Source organism: Botrytis fragariae (genome assembly GCF_013461495.1).
Source record: "Botrytis fragariae strain BVB16 chromosome Unknown tig00000075, whole genome shotgun sequence".
NCBI classification, from domain to species: domain Eukaryota; kingdom Fungi; phylum Ascomycota; class Leotiomycetes; order Helotiales; family Sclerotiniaceae; genus Botrytis; species Botrytis fragariae.
In genome coordinates, this window is record NW_023500995.1 from 549,994 (window position 1) to 573,177 (window position 23,184).

A 23,184-nucleotide genomic window follows, 5' to 3' on the forward strand; every position below is an offset into this window, starting at 1 on the left:
CCATCGACCTGCTTAAGCTTTACAGCCTTTGATTACAGTGACAAGAATTGACAAGAATTGCCATGATCTTCCACATGGTGGACCACTGATCCTCGGATCCTTGGAGGCTGACAGGAACCAGCCTGAATGTTGCTTTCGCTCTTTACGAACAGAATCGTATAGTTCTCACCTATTAGCCCGTATCATTTGCTTTCACCTAGTGCAAGGCACACCCCGTGAATCCTCTTTGGTTATCTCCACATTTTCCAAAGTGGTATATGGTACCAAAAGGTTGTTTCCAAACGATACAATCATGCATGTACCGCAAAACAGGCGTTATAAATCCTTGGGTGTTTCTTTCTTTTTCGCGAATCCTTGTCTGCGGTTCGAGGGTTCCTGATGACCTGGAATTTGAATCTCGTTCGGACATTTTCCACGGCTCGGTTTGGATACCGAAAGAGGCACGACATCCGCCAACGACTTGGCTAACAAATAATCAATCGAGAGCATGACTGACTGTGCAGATACGTAAAGTATTGACAGGCTGAAGAACCTGTGTAGCAAGTCTCACGGTAACACCTACGAAGTTACGAGGTGTGACAATCATGATAGGGCTCGCCGCCACCGAAAGTGAAGTCATAGAATGGGATGGAGCATCTCATTGGTAGGCGCAAAGCTTATTCATGGTCGTGTAACGATTGCATAGGTACACTATTGTATATTGATGTACTGCATCAACCTGCAGCCTGAGTAAGTGGAGATAGTCGTAGCCAAACTATTGAGTGAGATGATGTGCTGGCGAAACAATGGTCTAAAATCGAGGGATATCTGCACGGGGAACCATGTAGGTCAATTAGAGTTTGACCAGCACGAAAACATTTGGTGCTAGCCCACACGATCTCGGAGCGAAGAACGTTGTCGGTTACCCGATATTGTAGTTTAGGAGCCAGAAAAACGTTCAATTAAGCTTAATGTGGCGGAGGTGGCTAGGAAGCTAGGAGCATTATTAGACCCCTTGTGAAGAATCTCTGGCAAAGTTGATGACCCACTATATTAAATACACTACCCCAATCATGCATAACCGAAAAAGGAAACTCAATTTGATAGGCCTTCACGAATAGGAGAATTGCGATATCAAATCTAGACTCGAGCAATACACTTGAAGCCCAACCCTATTGACGGTAAACGAATCAGAGTACGCATGTAACGTAGTCTTTGGATGGGGCAGTGAACTAAAAAGCTATCGGAGAAGATGACATGTTTACCTGTTTGCGATACCGAGTCGATGATACTCAACAATGTGCATCTACTATGTGGTAGGAAAATCTGACCACTTCTGAGTCATTGACAAGAGATAAAGAAACGACGATACAGAATCTTCTTCCGATGTGTAAAATTAGAAAACCCAAGATGTTTATTGATCGGCCCGGGATTCATGATACATTCAAGGGTAGGGTTGCATTTACCCGGACACCACATGTAAACCAGACACGACCGAATTAATCCTTGAAAATTCGAGAACACCATCTTTTTGTATGCATAGTCTTCGTGTATGCACTTCTTATCAGTGACCTTCCAACAGTTATGAAAGTGTAGATGAGAGTATAAAATTGTATATTTTATTATCCGTCGAGTGGCTTCAGTTACCGATTACTCCTCTAATCTTCCCATGTGTATCGTTCCGAAATTTGTCCCATGCAATATTAAAACCAAATTAAGCACCTATCTTATCTATCTCACTTCTCTTATCTTGCTTACTTGAAATACACTATCTCTTTCGATTTCGTTCTCAGCTCGGGCTTCCGCAAGTTCCCTGCGAATACATTTTGACACTCTTAACAGTCATTCCTCTGTCTTCGGGCGGCCCCCACGTTGGGCCCCACTGACTTGAAGCATTCCAGAACTCGGCTGGGGCCGTCAGACTAGCATCTCCCCACGGTTTGTTGCCAACCTTATCACTATCACTAACGTTAGCTTTCATTTATCTCTAAATGGCGCGCGCAATTCGAAAACTCACGGGAAGTATCCATTGGTCCCTCCTACTGCCACGCTGATCTAATATTAGCAAAGTCGCCATAATTTCATCTCATGCTGAAGGTAACCTTACTTCAGAATAAGATAGAAGGCCTGATCGAATGGAGTGGCTGGATTCCCCGTTTGACTCCATGGATCATGTAGCGCCGAGTTATTCACAATCGTCTTACCGAACTCTCCTCTATTCCACATGCTGTTATATCCCTTACTAAAAGAGAGGTAGAACACTTGCTACACCAAAATTAGTTCTTGACAGGCCACAAGGCGAGATTTACCAGTTTCAGAGAGTCCATACCAAGAGACGGCTGTTGATATAGGTGAAAATATAGTCTTCACTCCATTCAAGGCCATATGTATAATAGCTTTCACTATAGTCGGTTCGTCGGATATTGTGCTTTCCATCTGTCTTCCAGAAGGCGTCTACTTGAGGAATTGGGCCCCAATGCTTTGCTAGTGGTCAGCTTAAGTATGAGTTCAAGCTAGAGGGATCATACCAAAGCAGAGATAATGCTGTCTCGACCTCCATCGTATGTAGCCCCATCATTACCTTTGCTTTCAGCGAGATCTATCTCACCACTAGCAGGCCAAGGTCCGTAAACAGAATCTTCTGGCATCATCCTATTCAAAGTTAGCAGCTTCCATTACAAAGGATTGTGGAAATCTACCATATCGCTGGCCATAACCAATCACCCTTTGGCATTTTTGCAATGACTTCAATTTTGCCATATTTGATAGTTTTCTTCCCCTTGGTAGACAACCTTGCGCTTCGGACTGGATTTATAATGGTACCGGCGGTAATATTGCTGTACATAGAACAAGACGAGCCTGCATCATCAGACGTACAAACGCCATCTGGCCTGTTGTCGGTAGTCAAGTTTAATGTATATCCGTTTAAAATCTGAGCAGGTGTGATATTCGTTGAATTGACTGTCAATGTTGGGACTATATGAAGCCCTTCAGCATCAGTGTAAGCGTTTTGAGGATCGTTTGTGGTCCATTCAAAGGATCCAGTACTAGTTCTTTCAGCTGACAGATCTTTCAGAGGAATTCAGTGATTTGAACTAACCCGAAGCCGCCTCGTTGAATCTCATAACTCCATATACTGGGGTCTATATTTTGAAAATCATCTTCAAACATAAGACAGTATGAGTTGTTTGGAACTGATGTAAATCCAACGTAGCACATGATGCCTCCGAGCCCAAAACCAATGACAATACTCGTCCAGAAAATGATTGAATCCCAAGTTCGTCCAGACCATTTCTTGCGTTTTCCCTCTGTGGCAACCTTTTCTAGCCATGGCTTTTCATAGCTTTCTTAAAGTCAGTATCTGTTACTTTTGGATAAAGGTCCAAACTTACTCGCCAATAAGCCTAGCACTTTTAAAACGGCGCTGTCTTGGAGGTACAATATCCAAACCATCTTTAACGATCAGCAATTTATCCAACATCAAGAACGCGATTTCCATACCTGAAATTAAAGAAGCTTCCCCTGGTAATGAGAATCGGTTACTTGGTGTACTTGTATGGGAGGATTCGTGATTTGGTGTTCCTAGTTGAGATAGAAGTTGAGGTGTTCCGGGGGCAGAAACTCGGTGGGTTTGAGGATCTTGTGCAGTCAGGGATGTACTGTATGTTGACATCTTGAGGACTCTCTACTCTCTGCAACTTTGAAAGATTGGGACAAGTCGCTGGATAACTTATCAAAATATCACAATCTCAATTTGAACGATTGACTCCTTCTATTCACCCACGCACTTGCCCGAGATTCCCCACGAAAAACATGTGGTATGGTCGAAAATATTTCCAAGATAAGAGAAATCTCCGATAATTAAGCTAAAATCAATCGACCCATTTCAATAATGGTATTGTCGAATACCGCATGGGTGGCAGAGTACCTTGTGTCTGCATCAATCCCTGAGAGTATGGACGTTTTCTGCCAGCCTCATAAGAATAAATGAGAGGAGTAAGCGAAATGATGCCCTAGTAGATCTGCATGCGCTGGTAATATCGCCGATAGTGGGAATATACGCGATATCGAGAACATGAAAATTGATCATGATAACAGAGTTACAGACAGGAATGTTCAGCTATGTTCAATCAAGTAGTATAGCATCTGTCGGTATCCAGTGGCTGTGAACCATTTCCAACTAGTGCTTGGAGGACTCAGAGGCTTCTAAAACGAAAGCTAAAGGCGGATGTAACCTCAAAATTTCAAAGGCGTCAATCCACGATAATGATTGAATTGCCCGAGCCACTAGGCCTGAAACTAGATGATGCGATGTCTTATATGGGATGATGGCACTGTAACACTTTACAAGAATGCATGTGAATATCGATATTGAATACGAGAGTTCAGGAACCTGCAGATAAGTCTGATCTTTGTGGTAATAGGTACTTGATTGGACGGAAGACGAATGGTTGAAATCAGAGAAGAATGAAGATGGGGTCGAGAGAAAAGTCAAAACAAGGAGCTCAAATAAAAATTCGAAACAACAGTTCAGATGATCCAGAAGGAAAGGTGCATGTTGTGGTATTTCGTTTGTATTACCGAGAAAATGAGGTGGTTGAGATGTCGGGATATCAAAGTGATCGACATTAAAAATTCCTAACGAGAGTTCAGGGTGGAAAAACGTTGAATTGTTTAATTCCTCATATTAGTCGTACAAAGTGCGAATTTGTCGGCCAACGAATAGCAAGAACTACAGTATTATCTGTACCACTGAGTAATATGCAGCAATTTGAAGAGGGAAGGGTAGCGGGCAGGGTAGTTTAGCGATTGATTTAGGGTAAATAAGCCTACAGTGGGTCTGTGACCCCTGAAAGCTTATAGTAAGATATCACTCCGAGGTCTGCACCTAAAATCGTTATTAGTATTGAAAAGTTCAGGAACTACCCTGCTGTACCAAGGGGCCAAGGGCTGACAGCATTTGAGCCCGTCTAGTCTCATGGGGAAATGGAGAGTTCCAATCTAGCTCACTTATATTGCGTTACTATGAGCCTCGATCTAGCCAATCACATCACAGCAAACGCCGGATGAAAATATTTGGACACCTTGGTGGTCAATGTTTTGCTGCTCTCTCCCTTGTATCTTTCCAATCTTTTCAAGATCTTGAAAGGATTTCCGATCAATGAGAGACCCATCAATTTCCGTATCCTGGCCTTTTGGCGGGAATCTGGTTAATACAGCCATGTACAACACTCCCTGGTCAATAATAATCTCTCAATACTTCCAAGCTTCGTATTGTTGAACCATTCAACGGAAAAGCTTTCCGTATAGACTTATCTACTCCATTGAAACTCCCAGAGATAGCACAAGTTCCCCAAGCCTCCTACCTTATCGTCGGACCATAATGCTATTCTTAGGTCAATATTCTGCATCCTGCGTGCGTGGAGATATAGATGAAGCCACAACTTTCGTCCAAAGACACTATACATCTGTAAATCTGATCCAATAGTCTAGGCTTCCCGCAGGAGATGTGGCTACTGCCTGCTGTACCACCGAGGCTATAAGCCACGAGCTCAATATCTTAAATGTAGTATTTGTGCCAAATCCGTGTTTTCCTCCCCGGTAACTCGTTGAAACTAGACTAAATTTCTATGATCCGTCGCCCTCACTCAGCTAGCTCGAACAATCTATAGACAGAAAGTTCATGGTATTCGTTTTTTCCTACAGCCGCCATAACGAATGTGTTGGCAAGTGTAATATTGACTTCCGATTTTCGAAAAATCCTGTCAACTGCCTTCGATCTTATCCGCGTATCAATTACTGATAATCTCAGGTTCCCACTCTTTCAATCTAGACTTGCAGCTCTTCAATTCTTGGTTCAAGTTGGTATTAGTTCTTTCCCGGCATCAAGCCTATAACGTTATGTCTGAAGGATTCAACTTTCAACAGCGCTCTGGTGGGCAGCTGCCAACTCTTCCAGATACACGCCCTATGATGGCAGAGCGACATCAGAGTGTCCCAGTGCCTTCAGTGTTCCGCCCAGAAAGTTTGGCGCCAGCCTCGCGACCCCATAGCATTATGAGTACAGGGTCTGCAGGAAGCCGCGATCGTCATACTCTGGTATGTCTCTCGGTTACATAGTTTGCTATATATTCTCTCCCCCAGAAAAACTTGATTTCATTCCTAGATTTCGCCTGATGATGGTTTACAGGTTGCGAAATATCTTCAAAGACGATGCAGTGCTGCAAAATGGCTTCAACCTATCGAGGAGGAGAATGGGACCATCAACGAATCGTCATGGGTGGGTGTTGCTATGCGGCTTCCGGATGGTAGCTACTACACTGAGCCACCAAACGTTGATAACAACTTTTATACCGTGATGCAATATCTTGGTTGCAAAGTTGCCTTCACAATGTCTTCAGATATTACTGCAGCATTGATGGACCAAATTGGCCCTTTCCAAACAGAAGTTCAAGTACATCCACGCGGAATCAGACTTCCAATCGTCCAAAATCTTTCAGAACTTGCATATGGAGGAGGTACTGGAGTCTCAAAGAAGTCGTACTTATGTGTATTGAGAGAAGAGAGGCTCGTTCTCATTTGGAACGAGTCAGTTGAAAGTATTATGACACACGGCGCAGATGTCGAAGGTATCCTCGTTGGCTTGGTAAGTCAAATCAACCCGAAATAATCTGGATTATACTTACGAAAAACAAAATAGATCTGGGGATCTCATATTGGCACCATGACAGCTACTTCTCCATACGCATCCATGACTCCACCTATTGGACAAACGCCAGGTCAAACTCCCGGACGAACACCATCGGCCATTAGTGAGGATCCTGAATTCAATGAAAAAATGAACATTGTTCAAGCCGCGATTGAGCGTGAAGAAAACAAAGACACAATTTTCAATCCAGATATCGAGGCCGCTGCACCACCAGAAAGACCCTTTCTATTACTGCATGCTGGTGTCATTGGATTCGCCATGACTTTGGTGGTATTCGTAGAGATGCTTTGTGCGTCGCGACTAATAACAGAATATCAATGGGATGGTGGTGTACTCCGGTTTGCACTTGTCGCTGTTATTCCATTCTTCGTTTCCTTCTCTCTGGTAAGACATTTTCAGCCACTTTGTACGTGGCGTAAGCCTCAAGTACAACGGAAAAATAAAGATAATTTTCCGAACGTAACTAACATGTTTATCATCAGTTTTTCATGATTGTCATTGCGGGAAGTCTATTTCAACTATTTGGACCCTTGACATATGTCCGAAAGAATTCTCAGTTCTATTCGGCCAAGCCACCCAAGAGGGGTCGTTACCCCGACTTAGAGCTGCCACACATCACCATTCAGATGCCAGTATATAAAGAAGGATTAAAAGGGTATGAGGCCACTAGGATCTTATCATAAAGCTGCTGACTGATAGAGATAGTGTTATTATTCCTACTGTCACTAGTATACTGGCTGCTATTCGGTACTATGAAGCACAAGGAGGCTCTGCTTCGATTTACGTTAACGAGGATGGAATGCAAGCTGTAGATCCCGAGCTATGTGAAGCCCGAAAGACATTTTATGAGTTGAATAATATCGGCTACTGCTCGCGCCCGAAGCATACCCATAGCAAAAAGAAGTGGTATCAGGGAAAGAAGATACAAGATAACCCTGAAGGATTCCAGCGAAAAGGCCAGTTCAAGAAAGCATCGAACATGAACTACTGTCTCAGTTTCTCTATTCGGGTTGAAGACGAGTTACTGAGACTTATTGCTGCAAAATCTGCAGCGGAAGATAGACCCCAAGGTGACATCACTCCAGATGAGGAAGATGTACTTTACAAACGGGCTCTAGCAACTTGTCTTGAGCAAGACGAAGGGCGGACTATGGCTGGAGGTAATGTTCGTATCGGTGATATCATTCTAATCATTGATAGCGACACTCGAGTGCCTGAAGACTGCCTTTTATTAGGCGCATTAGAAATGCATGAGAGTCCTCAAGTGGCTATTCTACAACATGCCTCCGGTGTCATGCAAGTTGCGAATAATCCTTTCGAAAACGGCAGCAAGTATTCCTGGTAGAAAGTAATTAGAGATAACACTAACAGTTGACAGTCACTTACTTTACAAACCTCATTTACATGTCTATTACCTTTGCAGTAGGAAACGGCGATTGTGCTCCATTTGTTGGCCACAATGCCTTTTTACGATGGAAAGCTGTACAGAGCGTAGCTTATGAAGAAGATGGACAACTAAAATTCTGGTCTGACGGTATGTCACTTCAATATTCCGCCTAAACTTGTAATCTCCTAACATCTTGCTAGATCACGTGTCCGAGGACTTTGACATGAGTCTACGACTTCAAATGGCCAAATTCATCGTGAGACTGGCGACTTATCACGAGGGTGGCTTCAAAGAAGGTGTATCCCTCACTGTTTATGACGAACTTGCTCGATGGGAGAAATATGCATATGGATGTAATGAATTGGTTTTCAATCCCATATATAAGTGGTGGCGAGGCCCATTCACGAAACTATTCATGAGATTCCTTTGGAGTGACATCAAGCTCACCTCTAAAATCACCATCCTAGCTTATATCGGAACTTGTGGGTATGCAAAACCATGAACGCTGTTCTAGAACTGACTTATTAACAGATTACGCAATTGCCTGTGCCATTCCACTTACCTTAGCAAACTACATAATGGTCGGCTGGTTCAATGACTCCCTAGATCAATTCTACCTCACCTCCTGGAAAATCTTCGTCGGCATGGCCGTAATCTTCAATGTCCTCTCACCCCTCGCCTTCGCCATGTTACGTCATCGCCTTGGCGAAAAAGTTTTCGTCTCCTCCATAGTTGAAACCGCAAAATGGACACCTATGTTTGTCCTCTTCTTCGGTGGCATATCTTTCCATCTTTTAACTGCCATATTATGCCATTTCTTCAGCATAAAAATGGAATGGACGGCTACCGCCAAAGAAGTTGAAGCTGGTGGATTTAGAATTGGTTTAGATAAAATCTTTCGTGATTTTAAGTGGATGTATTTAGTGATGATCCCGGTTTTAGGAGGAATGGTATACTTGGGAGCTTTTGCACCTCGTGGCTTCGAAATAACGGATTTCACAGCCATCGTACCCCTTTCTAATCAAGTGGCATGCCATATTCTACTTCCTGTAAGTGCCCATTTCCTCACTATGAATATCTTTCAGGCTACACTGTAACTAACAGTTCCTCAGTTTGCGCTAGGACTTTTCTAGATACAGTTGATTTCCAATCCGATATCCGCATATCATTGTATCTAACATCTCAACTATTGTACACGTCATAGTTGCACTTCTTAGTCGAATGAACTTTTTAGAGATCGTTGGCATCCGAACGCAAACCTAGAACGAACGAAAAAGAGGGCGTTTGATTTCTTCGCGGGCGCATTTATCCCCAAAACATCACTTTTATCAATTCCCTGGGATATGGTACAACGGAACTATTGTTCAAGGAAGATTCAGCACTTGACTGTCAAATCTATTATTACAATTCAAGAGATGATGTACTCTTTATGATTTGAAAGAACACATGTAATCAGGGACTGCTAGGTAGACCAAAGAATTTTGCTCAAGAGATTTAGAAGAGCGGGCTATAATAGAACGTAGCAAAGAGTTACATTGGACCATGAAAGAGATGAGATGCAACATATACAGTAATAATATAATTTATTTTCAAATCTTGAGAGAAAAATGTGCAGCACATTGGCAATTCACACGATCCCATCGTAAATATTTTACATTTCAATTGATCATGTTTCACGGACTGGTATGACGTCCAGGAAGTTTCGCGTGGAGTGGAATTCTAAGAGTGCCAAATTTCTTATCACTGGCAGCCCTTATTCCAGATTGGGCCTCACTGCTCGCCTCGGCATCTGAGTACATCCTGGAATCGCCCGAGGTCTCATCCACCAGCGGTATCTTTAAGTCTAGAGACTCCTTTGGATCTTCGAAAATATTCTTCTCCAAAGGTACATCAACTGACGCAGCATTTAGTGCACCTTTATCCTCCGACAGGGCGTTCAAAAGCTCTACATTTCGTTTCATTGCCTTTATTCTAGCTTTCTCTTGCCACTCGGCCTTAGCCAAACATAAATCAATCTTTTCCTCTACCAAGCCCTTAATGTGGAATGCCAAGGCCTGGCTGTGGAATACACCTGTAAATCTGTAACTCAACCAGAGGTAGAGTGTAATATTTTTGTGTAACCTTTCAATACTGCGCACATACATTTCCCTTTCCTGTTGCCGAGTAAAAGTGTCGGGATCCTCATCCAAAAGATCAAGACTAAGCTCAGGTATATTGAGAATGTGACCACCAGTGTTTTCGGATACACAACGAGCAAAGGCTTTTACTACATTGACAACTCCAGGATCGCGCAAAGACACAGGAGCAGCTAGAAAAATGAGGCGGTTTCGAATGGTAAGATTGAATTCCTGAATGATGTCTGCAATGGCAGCTTGCTCCTTGAGTTGACATAGGTGAAACTGGCTGCTTAAAGAACCGAGCTCGTGTAGTCGCAATATCACGTAACTAAATGGTGTACTCTTAGGAAAATACTCAGCGAAGCGTTCTATGACATTTGCAGGAGGAAAAATTCCTGCTGTTGTCATCTGTGCTGCTTCTTTTGACATAGCGCTTGATAATATCTCGTGGTCAGTCTTGAAAAATGTTGTGACTAGGCCAACGGGAGGCTCTGTTGGTTTAGCAGGAATGCCATCTGTGACGTCTATTGGCCCTGCTTCGATAGCATCTCGGGCCGTCTTGTATCTCCCGGCCCGGCCAGCAATTTGTTTGATCTCGGAGATAGGGAGAGTTATGAAATCTGTGCCATTATTTCTCTTGACAGATTCAAGAATGACACGTTTGATACTTAAATTTAAACCCATGCCAACGGCATTGCTGGCAGCCAGGAAATCGTAGTCATTGTCTGGGTCATTGAACAAAGCGGCTTGTTGAGCACGGGTCTCGGGGGGTAATGACCCATAAACAATAGCGCATCGTTTGCCTTTGTGATGTGCCTCAATTGCGTTTTTCATTGCATGAATTCTCATCCTCGAGAACAAGATGACAGCATCCCCTTTCTCTAATTTGCTGACCGGGTTGTTCTCTTTGTTAGATGGACTATCTCTCTCGAAATGTCTTGGTGTGAGACTCTTTGCCATCACTTGTAATTTCCCAAGTCTTTCATAATTGTGAATAATCAACTTGTCTCCCATCATTGAACATAACTTTTTTATCAAATCAGTTGTTCGGACTTCGCCACAGAGATGTACTTCCTTGGCCTGAACTCCCAGTACTGCTTGAGTCCAAGCCCAGCCACGGTCTTCATCTCCAATCATCTGAATCTCATCGATAACTGCTACATCGACTTTCGAATTGAGAGGTACCATCTCCACAGTACAACTCTTCATGGTATCCTTGGCACCCTCTGGAATCCGACGTTCCTCCCCAGTGATAAGAGAGCATGGCTTTCCTTTAGCATTGAATCTCGTGTAAACCTCGTGAGCCAGTAATCGTAGAGGCCCAGCATATATACCACTATTGGCTGCCTCAAGCCTTTGCAGAGCATGATATGTCTTGCCAGAATTCGTGGGTCCAACGTGCAGGTGAAAAGTGCGTTGCATCGCTCGTGTCGCTGGGTACCATTCAATTGGATAACGAAAGTCTGCTAGCCTCTGGTGGCTTGCAAGTTCTTCTTTCGAAAACTTACCGGAGAGTGTGAAATGGGTGAATGCATGTCTTATTTCGTCTTGTAGGCCCCTAGTATCCTTTGCAATATATGCGTCCTTAAGTTTGGCGAAGATAGGATTGGAATTTTTATCAGTCTCGCCCCGTTCAGTTGCTCTTCTGCCAGCCGCTGCTATCACATCCTCAAAGTCTCGCAGCTTGACTAGCAATTCCTTTCTACTTGTTGCGCCCCACCCTTTCATTTCTTTTTCCCCCACTGGTTTCACATATATCGTTCCATTGATAAGTGTTTTTTTCAGTGTTCGGGCTTCTTGCACCATCGTTTGTTCAAACTTTCGAAATGCCGTCCTAGCCCGTTCCTCAGTGTCTTTCGGCGTTCCATACCCTTTATGGGAACCGTTGTGATTTGATACACCGTAAGACTCCGAAGGCTCTGTATACTAAAAAGTTAGATGGTAAGCAAATGAGGATACCAAAGTAGCAGCGCCCATGTTATATACCTTCTTCCGGCGCGACTTGGGAATCGTCCTCGCCACAGGCCTTGACTGATGGAAACTTCTACCATTGGATGTGAGAGGTGAAGAGATTGGCCATATCAAGCTGCGAAATGTACAGAACGCACATTGTCCAGACCTTCTGCTGATCAATGTCATTACCGCAGTAGATGGCGCAAAAGCATCCGATTATAGATAGAATAATAATTGACCTCAAATAATGATTTAATTTTGTGATTAGGTAATCATCGAGACATAGCAAATCTTAGCGTCGGCCGCAGCCGCATTAGCTTCTGCGCCATCGTCATTGTACTTTCCCAATCCTGTTACCTTCATGTCAACCATATTGAATTGACTATCCAACTTTCACCATTATTCTCATCAACCTGCCAGTCCATATTCGCATGCAATTGTTGATATCATCTCCATCAACCGATACATCTTCCTTTTGTTAAATTGCATCTTGGGAATTGGAAATCTTCGGACTTCGTGGAAAACCCTTCGAATTCTCAATTCAAATTCCAACAATGGCTTCCTCATCCACACCACCAACTCCCCTTCTTTAGTAAGCATACATCGTTCTCACAGACCTTCAATTTACTCTCTAACATAGACAGCTCTTGTATCTCTCACAATACGACCATCCTCGCCGAGCATACCACATCCGCCGCTTCGCAAACTTCATCCCTAGCCTCCCTTGTCCTTCCGAAAATTAAGCATGATGAACCTCAAAAACTGACGTATACACACAACAACTCCTTCATCCATTTTATGGCATCTGCACCCTCTGAATACCCCGCTTCTGAATCGTCTGCGGGTGGACTTACATTCCTCGTGATTGCCGATGCCTCTCTCGGACGTCGCATACCGTTTGGCTTTCTTTTCGAGATCAAAAAGCGCTTTTTTACGTCTTTCCCACCTTCTACTACGGATTTTTCCGATTTAGGAAGTTACGGCGCTGGATCATTCAACTCCGAACTCAAGAAATTGATGGTAGAATACGGAACAACCCAGGGTGGCAAAGAGGATGCGATCAAGAATGTACAAGGCGAAATCGACAATGTGCGAGGTATCATGAGTCAAAATATCGAAAGTCTTTTGGAAAGAGGCGAGAGAATTGATCTGCTCGTCGATAAAACGGATAGACTCGGTGGAAGCGCGTCAGAATTCAGGATCAGGAGTAGAGGCTTGCGCAGACAGATGTGGTGGAAGAATGTGAAGTTGATGGTACTTTTGACTGTTGTTATCATCTTCTTGCTCTACTTGTTTGTTGGCTTTGGATGCGGATTACCGGGATGGCAAAAGTGTGTTGGATAGGTGCATTGCAGAGAAAACGGCATAATGTAGATCGAGAAAGTCGTGCATTAAGTTCAAATTGACTATTGGTGAGGACAACATTAGGATTGGGGACTTTATACCACGGCGTGGAGTTTTGGCATGCGGCTTTATGTTATTTTAGTATACATACTTTATGGGTTTGTAAAGACGAGCAATTGATATGTTATTTATGATTACGCTTGCATAAGAAAACTAGAAACAACCTTAGAACACAATGATGAGCATTCTCAGCCATGTGGAAAACGAGGGGTCCCATATATACAATCCATGAATCCGAATCCCTTTTCCAATCCGAACTCTAAAATATAAACCTGTTATAATAATTCTTGGTTATGTTCAATGACCGCAATCAACAAGCCTCCTCACAACTTTGCTTCTCTTTCTTGAACTTCACCACTTTCGTACACATACCCACTCGCAACTGGACTTCCCGCCTTCCAATCCTCAAACTCATAATCATTTGCTTCCACGCCCGTAGGCGCTTTCCTCAATCTATCTGTGAAGAACACTGGATGTCGTTTTGCGGAATCAAGAATGAATTTGCCATTTCTGTGGGTTAAGTGTAGGAAGGGTGAGATTGAATCTGTTGTTTGTAAGGGTGTTGCGTGGGGTGGCAAAGCTTCAATTTGGGTGCGGGGAGGAACTGGAGCTGTGGTGGGGAATGAGGGAGCGCAAAAGGATGGAGACGCGGTAGGGAAGGGAGATTCTGATTGGTAGGTAGGTGGAGACATTGAAGTTGTAGGTGGATTGGGAGGTATAGTGGAAATTGGGACCTAGTGGAATGGATGATCGATTAGCTATGTTCTTCACTTATCACGCGCTGGACAAGGAAAGCTCGGTAAAGGTTCGAAACATACGGTTGGTCTTTTTGGCTGCAATGAAGGAATCATCTCGTCGTTATTTGGAGGTGCGGAAGGAGCTGTATAAAGCGATTGTTCGTGCGATTGGGAGCTTCGAAGAGCAAACGCTGGATGCGGCGCAAATAGCTGCGAGATGGAATGGCGTAAGGGTGGCATTTCGGATAAGGTATTCGCGAGTAAGCTTCCTATTTGGGTTCTTTGTCCGGGAATGTGAAATTGTGAAAGGAAGGTATGATGTATGGCAAGTCTTCAGTCGAATTGATGACAATTGCTAGGAAATTACAAGATTTTCTCAATTTATTCTAATAAATTGTTTTACAAGAGTAGAAGTTTTGTAGATTTTGATGTTCAAAATCTCTGGAAAAAATGCCCAAGATGGGAAATTTATGAAGTGTGGGGTAAGGCTAGCTTCAACTCTAAATGGACGTCGGTCATAGGGGCCGAGGTATCATGATGCACATTTGTGCATATGTGCATCTGCCGGCATACCGTGTGGTTCCGTGTGTATAGAAATTGTCTCCTTTTTACTGGTTGTGTCATAATTATTACTGCAGTCTCGGCGATTGCTTGTCGTGCTCAGGATTATGAGACCCAAGCGACAACTATATCGATCTGACTCTGCTTGCCAAAGATATCATACTTATATAAGCTACTCTGGACGGGATTCATACTTTTTTTTTGAAGTCTCGAGATTGATAGATCGTACCTGTTCTCGATATCTACTTAACGAAATGAAGGACTAGCTCGCTTGCGGAGCATATACTAGGTGTCAAAATATTAGTGAAACTCTCCACAAACTATAATTTTTCAAGCTTGCCTAAACTCGTAGCATGAAGTTCGGCCCCGATTGAACTTCACATCAAGACCTACCAGTGAACATACTTGGTGGAAGTTGATGGGTATCCAGGATTAGGATTCAGTTCGATACTTGTCAAATTTCCTGGGAAGAAGACTCGAATGCTCACAAGTGCTTCAGAATGAACTAGGGAAGAATTAGAGTTTCCTACATTTAAAATACGTTGCACCACACATTTATTAGATATCATGCATTAAGATTGACGCATATCCACTACCAGTAAGTACGCAAGTCAAACACACTTGTTCGAATAAAACCTTCTAGACTCCGAGAGGCAGCAATGTCTTGATATTTCGGTTTTGATTTATAGGATTGATTGTGGTACGTTCTGCTATGGATGGAAGGAGCATCTACAATCGTGCACTCCCGTGATCTTATAAATTGAGTGGTGAAGAGTATTGAGACGTACGCGGCGTTAAAGAACATTGATAACAATGTTGAGCCATCGCAGATAAAGCAGATGATGTGTCTATGGATGTCTGCGAAAGGATATCAATTAAGGAAATTGCTAGGGCTACGAGAAGCGTTTGATTCATTGGTACGTAGGTAGTGAATACGACTCGGAGATTCTTTGGAAAATTCAGATTTTCTCGCACAGTTCTCACTGTTCTCACTGGACCATGTGTGCCATTCAACTTATCATTTATTCACTTGTTGAGTAATTTCTAATACCCAAATGCCTTCAACCAAGCTTCCATCTCACCATAAACAACGGAAGAATATTCGTGAAATCATGAAGCCATTTACGTAGATGTACTGAAATTTGCTCAGCGCAAAATTGAATTTTGACCCTAGAACACCACCCTCACTTTCCAAATTCTCACCATTCGAGAGATCTCGAACTGTGCAAACGATTTCAAATCAATTTTCAAATTCTCCATAGCCCTCTCTCGAAATTAGACCAACCAAAATCTCCTGCTGCGGCCGGGAAGTGATGTGATATTCGAGCTGTGACCTTTTGAGTAGACAAGACTGGCCACAAAAGATGGGACGACAACTTTATCACTATTCACTACTGATATTCACCATCAGCTTACTGCGCCTCCCTAACAAAGAAAAAAGATTCTCTGCCGTAACTTGAATTTGCAAATTTAATCTCGCATTCGGTTTCGCTTCGCCATCAAGGTACAGCACTCCACGTCCTTATAAGGACTCTCCCTTCCCACTTCCTTCCACTTTTTTTCCTTCCCTCTTCGATCCATTGCCATGTTCCAAGAAACACATCTTTACTTCGACATCATTGTACTTGCTTGCAAGTAGATGCATCTGTGGTGAAAGATCGATGCTATCTAGTGGTACGGGGAAGATTGTTAGCATAGTGAAGACCCATTGCACGATCCAAAACTCATGGCAGTACAAACCGAGTCCTAATTTATACTCTCTTACGAGGGACTTAAGTGAAGCCGATGTTCATGTTTCTTGGTGGGGCTGTCTGACAATATTCCCACTCATATCTACTTTTGCTCTATTGTCAGTTCAACCTGGCATCCACAGGAGTGAGAGTATGAGAGAGGTTGGATTTGGTCTAGGAGATGGTGGGTTCTGTGAAGAACTTTACTTGATAGGTCAACCTTTTGGGGAATGAGTGGAAATCAACTTCTCCATGATTTGTTGGCTTTCGATCTTTGATCATGTGGGCTTTGGCTTGTGGGCGTTGGCTCGTGGGACTGAGAAATACTGACAGGAAGCTGTTGATAATTGTGGGCTGTTGCGATTAGTTTACTTTCTGATCTGTGATGATAAATTTCAAGTCAACATGGTCCAGTTCTCATATCAAACTATGATATGGTTTTGAACCTTGACACATCATGTTTTGTTCTGAGATCACTTCCTGGAAGTTTTTTGTATTTCTTTTGGACCTAAGTTTTCTACTTTAATTTCGTTCCAAGCAAGAGTATTTTTTTTCCTTCCCGTCTTCCTTTCTTCCGTTCTTCGTATTTCCATATTTGTTCTCCCAAGTTGTGGCTATTGTGAAAGACGGTGGGTGTTTTGATTTGATAGAAAATTCCACCAAGGTAAATCTGGTCCATGTGTATAGTACTTGAAATATCTAGTGTCTGAAAATGAATATGAAACCATGCCAAACTTCGATTGTAATAAGTACTGTGAATTTTAAGTTTACGACTATTGTGATCTAGCAATATGCCGCCAATGGTGACTATCTGACCAAATCCGGGAGGTTGAGAAAATAAATAGCACGTTTTTCCTCCTCATTCAATTCTTCGAGCGCAACCTCCCAGTGGAGTTCCTTGGTCTCAATTTGTTTCTCAAGACGTTTGACTTTCCACACCCAACTGCCAATCTGAATAAATTCAAGTAATGAACAAGCAGCAGCTATCAAACCTGCATAAAAATGAGCGATGGATTTTGGATTTCTGACATATGACCAAAGCATCCCTTAAACAACTCCTGCATCCATATCTTTGGCTTGAGACTTCTGTGAATATCAAATCTATGAGCGATTCACTTTGGCCTGCACCAATCCACTGAATTAGATTTGTGGTAAAGTCGCTGATCCATAACTGTCGGAGTACATATGTTAGAAACGAGGGTACAGGAATCTCGTCTTTGACTTTGCCATTAACAACCAAAGCAGACCTTCGGTATAGACGTGGGGAAAATATCCGCCTGAAGATTCGACAAACTCTGGTTAGGATGTGTAGCGTAAGCTTGCTAGTCTCTGGAATCTAATACATAGTTAGCAATGGGCCGTTGCCGTTGTGCATGTGCCCAGAAAATTGCTTTAATATACTATTTCAAAGCCAGCGCTAAGGTGCCTCGCAGTGTTGTTTGCCGACTCGATTATTATATCTCCACGTTTGATTTTAGATACATTGTTATGATATCTGTTGGGTTGCAATCGAACGAAAACTTTGATGCATCTGGATAATTGATTAAGATCCCGTGCTATGTTTTTCAATGCTTGATTTCGAATTCAGCGATGGGATGCACTTCAAGACTGCACATGCTCTTTTAATGTAAACTAATCTTTGAAGGAGAATTCACGTAACTTGTCTGCAACCATCATCCAAATTTCTGAGAGTAGTTCTCCAGTTTTCTTAGTAACCTCAGAGCCTAGTTTGCTGTCCATCTTGGGTATACAATTCGGGTCATCCGAACCAACCTTAAAAATGCGATACGTCGTTGATTCGGGCGAGGTAAAACACCAAACCACAAATTTGGGAATTCAGTAAATCTTATTACAGTATTGAAGTCAAGATTCATTTTGCCTTGAAATTGTTTTGATCAGTTCAGAGAGGATTCAGTTATATATCTACCCATCGAGGAAGTAACATTCAAGCTTACCCCTATTTTAGCTTCTTTGTCGATCCGACGTTTAAGTCGAACTAGATTTTAAGATTTTTGATCTTAGCTTTAATCAATCTAGCCTTTTAGTGGGTAGTCTTCTTGACTAAGAATAAGATATTTAGTCAAACCAATCTGTCATCTTTTTTTATTGAGAGTTCTTATTGTAACTAAGGTTAAGGTTGCTGCTCACCCGATGAGTTGATCAAGTGAATTGAATATGCCAACTGGTTTCAACATCATACATTGATTTGTTGAACCTTCTAAATCTCATGCCTGGGATTAAGATATGGGTAAATATCAAGCACCTCTCATTTTCAAGCCATGATCTCTGGAATATCAGAAGACGGTCCTTGTTGCGTCACAAAAGTAAACTGCCTTGATCTGTAGGGGTAAATAAGTAGAGGCAGAAAATCTTGTTGGTCGACTTTAAACGCTGAATAAGTGAATCAAACGTTCTTAGGGATAAATATGGAAGGTGCGACTATAGTGGATCAATATATAACCTAGATCCAATGATCCATAGCATTAATAATTCTGCACTCCTTCCACACCTACAAGAATGATTCCTTCATGGTGACCGACGCAGGGAATATGCTCTATGTAAGGGGTCCTGGCTTTAAATCACAATATGAAGCTCAGCAGACTCATATTTCACCTCGTCGTCGACCTTCAAATTGCCTGCCAGTATCCTTCCTTCAAATTCGACACTCCTCTCGCTAGCTCTTAGCTCTGTTCAGTTTTTGTAAAATCAAAGAAATACAATCCAGGCTGATTTGTTGAATGCGGGCAACATTTCCGGTCTAATGTCAACAATCACCTCCAAGTTCTTGATAAAAGGAACAAGAGACGGTATCAAATTAGGAATCTTACGACCCATCACCTCGATAGTATAATTTTCGTAAAGAATCGACGAAAATATGGTTCTAAAGCTACGCGATACTCTAACAAGAGCATAGAGAGGACTTGTTAGAAAATTATCCTATCATGACCCACACTTCCATGGGTATATCGGGACGGAAGACCATGTTGGCTTCATTTGGTATTTTATTATGTGTTTCCATAAGATAAAATCAGATTATAAAAGCAGCGTGAGAGATTCTGTGCGGAGATTCGAAGTGAATGGGCTGGAGACGAATTAAATACTAGGAAAGAAACTCCATTTGAAGAATTTCGTATGGGCAGAATATTCTGGTTTAAGGCAGCGAGACAGATAGTAGCGTAGGTTTATACTAGCAGCAGACTAAGGTCTCAGGTTCTTCTCGTATACTGAAATATTCACATCAATTCTCAAAGGAACATTTCTACCGATTTCAGAGCTGGAACCTCGGAAGTACCTTCGAACCTCAATCTTTTTGCTTGTAAATATCATTGTCGAGAATGAACTCCCAGAAACTGGCACCAATATTCTTCGAGCAGTTGATAAGTATTTCCGCCATGTAATGGAGAATCATCAAACTCTGAAGTATATACCAATGTAAAACATATCGAATCAAGCGGAGTTTGTAACTTGCACAGCTGTTGGGGCATAGTTTGGGTCCTTTGGAGAGGAGATATTGAATGCTGGTGATACGAAAGAGGAGGGGTCAAATGTTATTCAACAGACTTGAACTTATTGCAATCAAGGCTAGTTCAACGTCCACCATTGAAGACATCTTCATTCGCGAGGTATGTGTAAAGAGTGCGAGAGTCATCCTTCTTCAAAACTTGGCGCAATCGGTTGCCCCAACTCAGTACTACTGTCATCTGGTATTTTCATTCCGAACTACGCCACGAGGATATGCATTGAGCGGTAGACTAAAGGCCTTACATCAATTTCGTTTTTGACTCATTTCAACGAATAAAATAGCGTAGGTTATAGCTATGAACGGAGCAGAAAGAGGCCAATGTCTTTCGCTGACGAATGGTAGAATGCAGGGTCGTTCAACCTACCAATTGCGAAAAGCAGTGATGTTCATGAGTGTGAGGATGGAAGCTGAAGATACCGTTATCACGGGTTAAATGGTTCGATTGCGAATGGTCGTGGAACAGAATGAGAGGAACGCATGATGATTGTCATTGGTGATTTCCATCAAAAGACTTTTAACGCGATCCACTGGGACTAGGTTAGATATTATGAACTCGTGACGACAGTTTGAAGTTGGAGATTGGTTTCATGCTAAACTAGATGGAGAGTGATGGTCTACGCTAGACAGACTGCCTACTTGCGATGGTACGTAGAATCCGATAGCACAGGTGAGTGGAGAGCAGCTGCGAATATTAATAGTATTTCACCTATGTAATCTGTAATACATCGCTAGTCAACTTCCTTTAATCACTATTTCTGGGGTATATTTAACTCCTCTTTTCGCTTCCTAACTACCTCAATCGCAGCCTCCGTGTCTGTCGAATCAGGATTTCTCAACTGCCACTCCATGCACACGTTCAATGCCGGTGCCATCCAAATGCCAGGCTTGACACCCAGTGCTTTTGAAAGAATCTTTCCATCTACTATTCCTCGGATTGCCGGTGCCTCCATCACGTCAAGGTCTTTGAGGTGATCGATGAACTTTTGCCATTCAGAAAATAATGATTGGTATCCTGAAGAAACTTAGTATAAACTGTAGGAAACGCAGAGTTTCCAGTGGTCAGAACGCGTGGACATCTACTATACCTTCAGCACTTTCTAGCTTCAAAGCCTCCACAAGCAATGCAAATAAAGCTTGTAATTTCCATTGTCCACCATGTGATTCCCATTTCCTAATCATCATTCCAACTGTATCTCGTTCGTGAACATATGAGTCGTTTCTTTTGATCGCATCCTTGAGCTCAGTGATCTCGGCGTATTGTTTGAATGCACCGGCAACCATATTGCACAATTTACTTTCCGCTTTTAATCCTTCTCGAGCAACCAAAGCTCCATATGGCGGGGGTATCTTCCCTCCTGGTTTTGCTGCTTGTGCTGGTGGGATGGCCGTCCATGGTGTCAGAGCGGCAAGAATCCAGGCAAGATATTTGGCGTCATCTGATCGCACTAGCGATTTGTAAACCGAGTCTGGTGTTTCGTTCAATGTCATCTCCTTCAAGCAATCGTACACAATTTTCCAGCTCGATGTATCGGGTGTTAGAACCTCATGTGCCGTAGGATCTGTGAATATTGTTGAATAGATACCAAGTCGATCAAAGTAGTTCAAAGATTGCCATGGGTTATTTCCTGAAATTGGTAAGAAATACATTGAAATATCAAAGAATTGCCTGAATGATAGCTTGCTTACCTTTTAACATTTTCTCCACTTCAACCCCAACTCTTTCTCGACTAATCTTAAGTTTTAGAGCTTCCATGATGGTTGGATTACTCATACAATTTTCCGCCTCCGGATCAATTTTGAAATCTAGTCGACTAGCAAATCTGATCAATCTCAAAACTCGTAACGGATCGTCCTTGAAAGTAGTGTATGGTTCAAGCGGTGTTTTGATGAGTTTGGCCTTCATATCCGCAAGTCCTCCAGTGAAATCTTCAAGGATATCTGTGTGAAGATTATAGAATAGAGCATTAATCGTAGCATCCCGTCTGAGTGCATCCTCTTCTGCACTACCGAATTCCATTTCAGGATTGCGACTATCTTCGGCGTAAGTTTCCTTGCGCAAGTTCACAAAATCCACATCGAAGTGAAAAATATTTGTAGTTGCAGTTTCCAACTTTTTGGACTTCTCTGGATTCGCAGCAATTTTGTATAGCTTTTTGACATCTTTAGCTTCCAATTCATGTTTCTTGAGGTTTTCTGCATCTTCCAAATATTCCCGCATCTTCAGACCGAAGTTCTGCCCAGTCATGACATTAATTGCTATGTCAATATCATGACTTTGGATCCCAAGTAGCTTGTCCCGAACCCATCCTCCTGCCCATCTCAACTCGACTTTCTGCTCAACATCCTTTGATCCATTGACAAAATCTGCTACGTCAAGCAGAAGATTCCGAAGTTGACTTTCTCTAGGAGTCAACGTTACAGTAGCGGTGGCCATAGTCGTTCCTCGTAATCTTTTTGCGAAAGAAATCTCTTCTTCGTTGTGTTTCCGTTTCATGGAAGAGAATTGAAATGTTTGTCGTTTGGTGATGGTGACTCTTAGAATAGATCTGACTTTTATGACTCCACAGCTCTGTACAAAAGATGTCCAATATGGAATCATAACATTAGGTGAATGGGGATCTTTAAATGAATAGTCGAGCTGCAATTCAGTCTCACTGCTGAATTCATAAACATCAAATAAAGGAAAGTACGGCACGAAATAGAAATTGATACTGTAGTCACGTGATTCTGAGGATTTTGGTGATGCTGGATTATTCTTAGCGCAAGGCCATCATCGAGTGTGGTTGTTCCCGCGATGGTAACTTATACGACGTATACAAAGTACAAAAAACAAGGGACTTTTAAAAGGGAATTATACGACAAAAGTCCTTAAACCCCTCTTGTATATTTCATGCTCATGTCGATTAATTACAATTCCAACATAGACCATCTCAGACGGATCGACGTTCGAGTATTACACAAGGCCACATCTGGATGAACGATCGCCCTGCTTTGCCGCTGCTGCAGTCTACCTTTGATTGAGTCTGCGCATGATCGTGCGATTATTTAGGGTCATTGAAATTAGTGCGAACATTGTTTTCTTCC

General features: G+C 42.5%; 9 protein-coding genes across 9 annotated transcripts; 2 read left to right on the top strand and 7 right to left on the bottom strand.

Moving 5' to 3' along the window:
• Positions 1-12: 12 nt before the first annotated feature.
• On the bottom strand, positions 13-294 carry Bfra_005655 (uncharacterized protein; the record flags this gene model as incomplete). The annotated part of the gene is made up of 2 exons (XM_037336034.1): positions 13-140; positions 213-294. 2 exons carry the CDS (start codon positions 292-294, stop codon positions 13-15), a joined length of 210 nt encoding a protein of 69 aa, XP_037191244.1.
• A 21-nt stretch (positions 295-315) lies between these two features.
• On the bottom strand, positions 316-586 carry Bfra_005656 (uncharacterized protein; the record flags this gene model as incomplete). The annotated part of the gene is made up of 2 exons (XM_037336035.1): positions 316-495; positions 533-586. The coding sequence occupies 2 exons, from the start codon at positions 584-586 to the stop codon at positions 316-318; spliced, it is 234 nt and encodes a 77-aa protein (XP_037191245.1).
• Positions 587-1,582: 996 nt separating this feature from the next.
• On the bottom strand, positions 1,583-3,652 carry Bfra_005657 (putative gram-negative bacteria binding protein; the record flags this gene model as incomplete). Its single annotated transcript, XM_037336036.1, has 8 exons — positions 1,583-1,937; positions 1,997-2,029; positions 2,087-2,244; positions 2,309-2,458; positions 2,508-2,631; positions 2,679-3,026; positions 3,080-3,322; positions 3,372-3,652. The coding sequence occupies 8 exons, from the start codon at positions 3,650-3,652 to the stop codon at positions 1,769-1,771; spliced, it is 1,506 nt and encodes a 501-aa protein (XP_037191246.1). The 3' UTR covers positions 1,583-1,768.
• A 2,228-nt stretch (positions 3,653-5,880) lies between these two features.
• Positions 5,881-9,208, top strand: Bfra_005658 (uncharacterized protein; the record flags this gene model as incomplete). The annotated part of the gene is made up of 9 exons (XM_037336037.1): positions 5,881-6,078; positions 6,146-6,625; positions 6,680-7,072; positions 7,171-7,343; positions 7,394-8,016; positions 8,067-8,222; positions 8,276-8,557; positions 8,607-9,124; positions 9,188-9,208. The coding sequence occupies 9 exons, from the start codon at positions 5,881-5,883 to the stop codon at positions 9,206-9,208; spliced, it is 2,844 nt and encodes a 947-aa protein (XP_037191247.1).
• A 540-nt stretch (positions 9,209-9,748) lies between these two features.
• Positions 9,749-12,331, bottom strand: Bfra_005659 (putative atp-dependent rna helicase suv3 protein; the record flags this gene model as incomplete). The annotated part of the gene is made up of 3 exons (XM_037336038.1): positions 9,749-12,111; positions 12,179-12,223; positions 12,301-12,331. 3 exons carry the CDS (start codon positions 12,329-12,331, stop codon positions 9,749-9,751), a joined length of 2,439 nt encoding a protein of 812 aa, XP_037191248.1.
• Positions 12,332-12,699: 368 nt separating this feature from the next.
• On the top strand, positions 12,700-13,609 carry Bfra_005660 (putative vesicle-associated membrane protein 7 protein; the record flags this gene model as incomplete). Its single annotated transcript, XM_037336039.1, has 2 exons — positions 12,700-12,737; positions 12,790-13,609. 2 exons carry the CDS (start codon positions 12,700-12,702, stop codon positions 13,487-13,489), a joined length of 738 nt encoding a protein of 245 aa, XP_037191249.1. The 3' UTR covers positions 13,490-13,609.
• A 263-nt stretch (positions 13,610-13,872) lies between these two features.
• On the bottom strand, positions 13,873-14,526 carry Bfra_005661 (uncharacterized protein; the record flags this gene model as incomplete). The annotated part of the gene is made up of 2 exons (XM_037336040.1): positions 13,873-14,283; positions 14,368-14,526. The coding sequence occupies 2 exons, from the start codon at positions 14,524-14,526 to the stop codon at positions 13,873-13,875; spliced, it is 570 nt and encodes a 189-aa protein (XP_037191250.1).
• Positions 14,527-16,751: 2,225 nt separating this feature from the next.
• Positions 16,752-17,033, bottom strand: Bfra_005662 (uncharacterized protein; the record flags this gene model as incomplete). Its single annotated transcript, XM_037336041.1, is given in 3 exon segments — positions 16,752-16,931; positions 16,950-16,957; positions 17,006-17,033. The coding sequence occupies 3 exon segments, from the start codon at positions 17,031-17,033 to the stop codon at positions 16,752-16,754; spliced, it is 216 nt and encodes a 71-aa protein (XP_037191251.1).
• Positions 17,034-20,849: 3,816 nt separating this feature from the next.
• Positions 20,850-22,699, bottom strand: Bfra_005663 (putative trna nucleotidyltransferase protein; the record flags this gene model as incomplete). Its single annotated transcript, XM_037336042.1, has 3 exons — positions 20,850-21,112; positions 21,186-21,725; positions 21,787-22,699. The coding sequence occupies 3 exons, from the start codon at positions 22,697-22,699 to the stop codon at positions 20,850-20,852; spliced, it is 1,716 nt and encodes a 571-aa protein (XP_037191252.1).
• Positions 22,700-23,184: the final 485 nt, after the last annotated feature.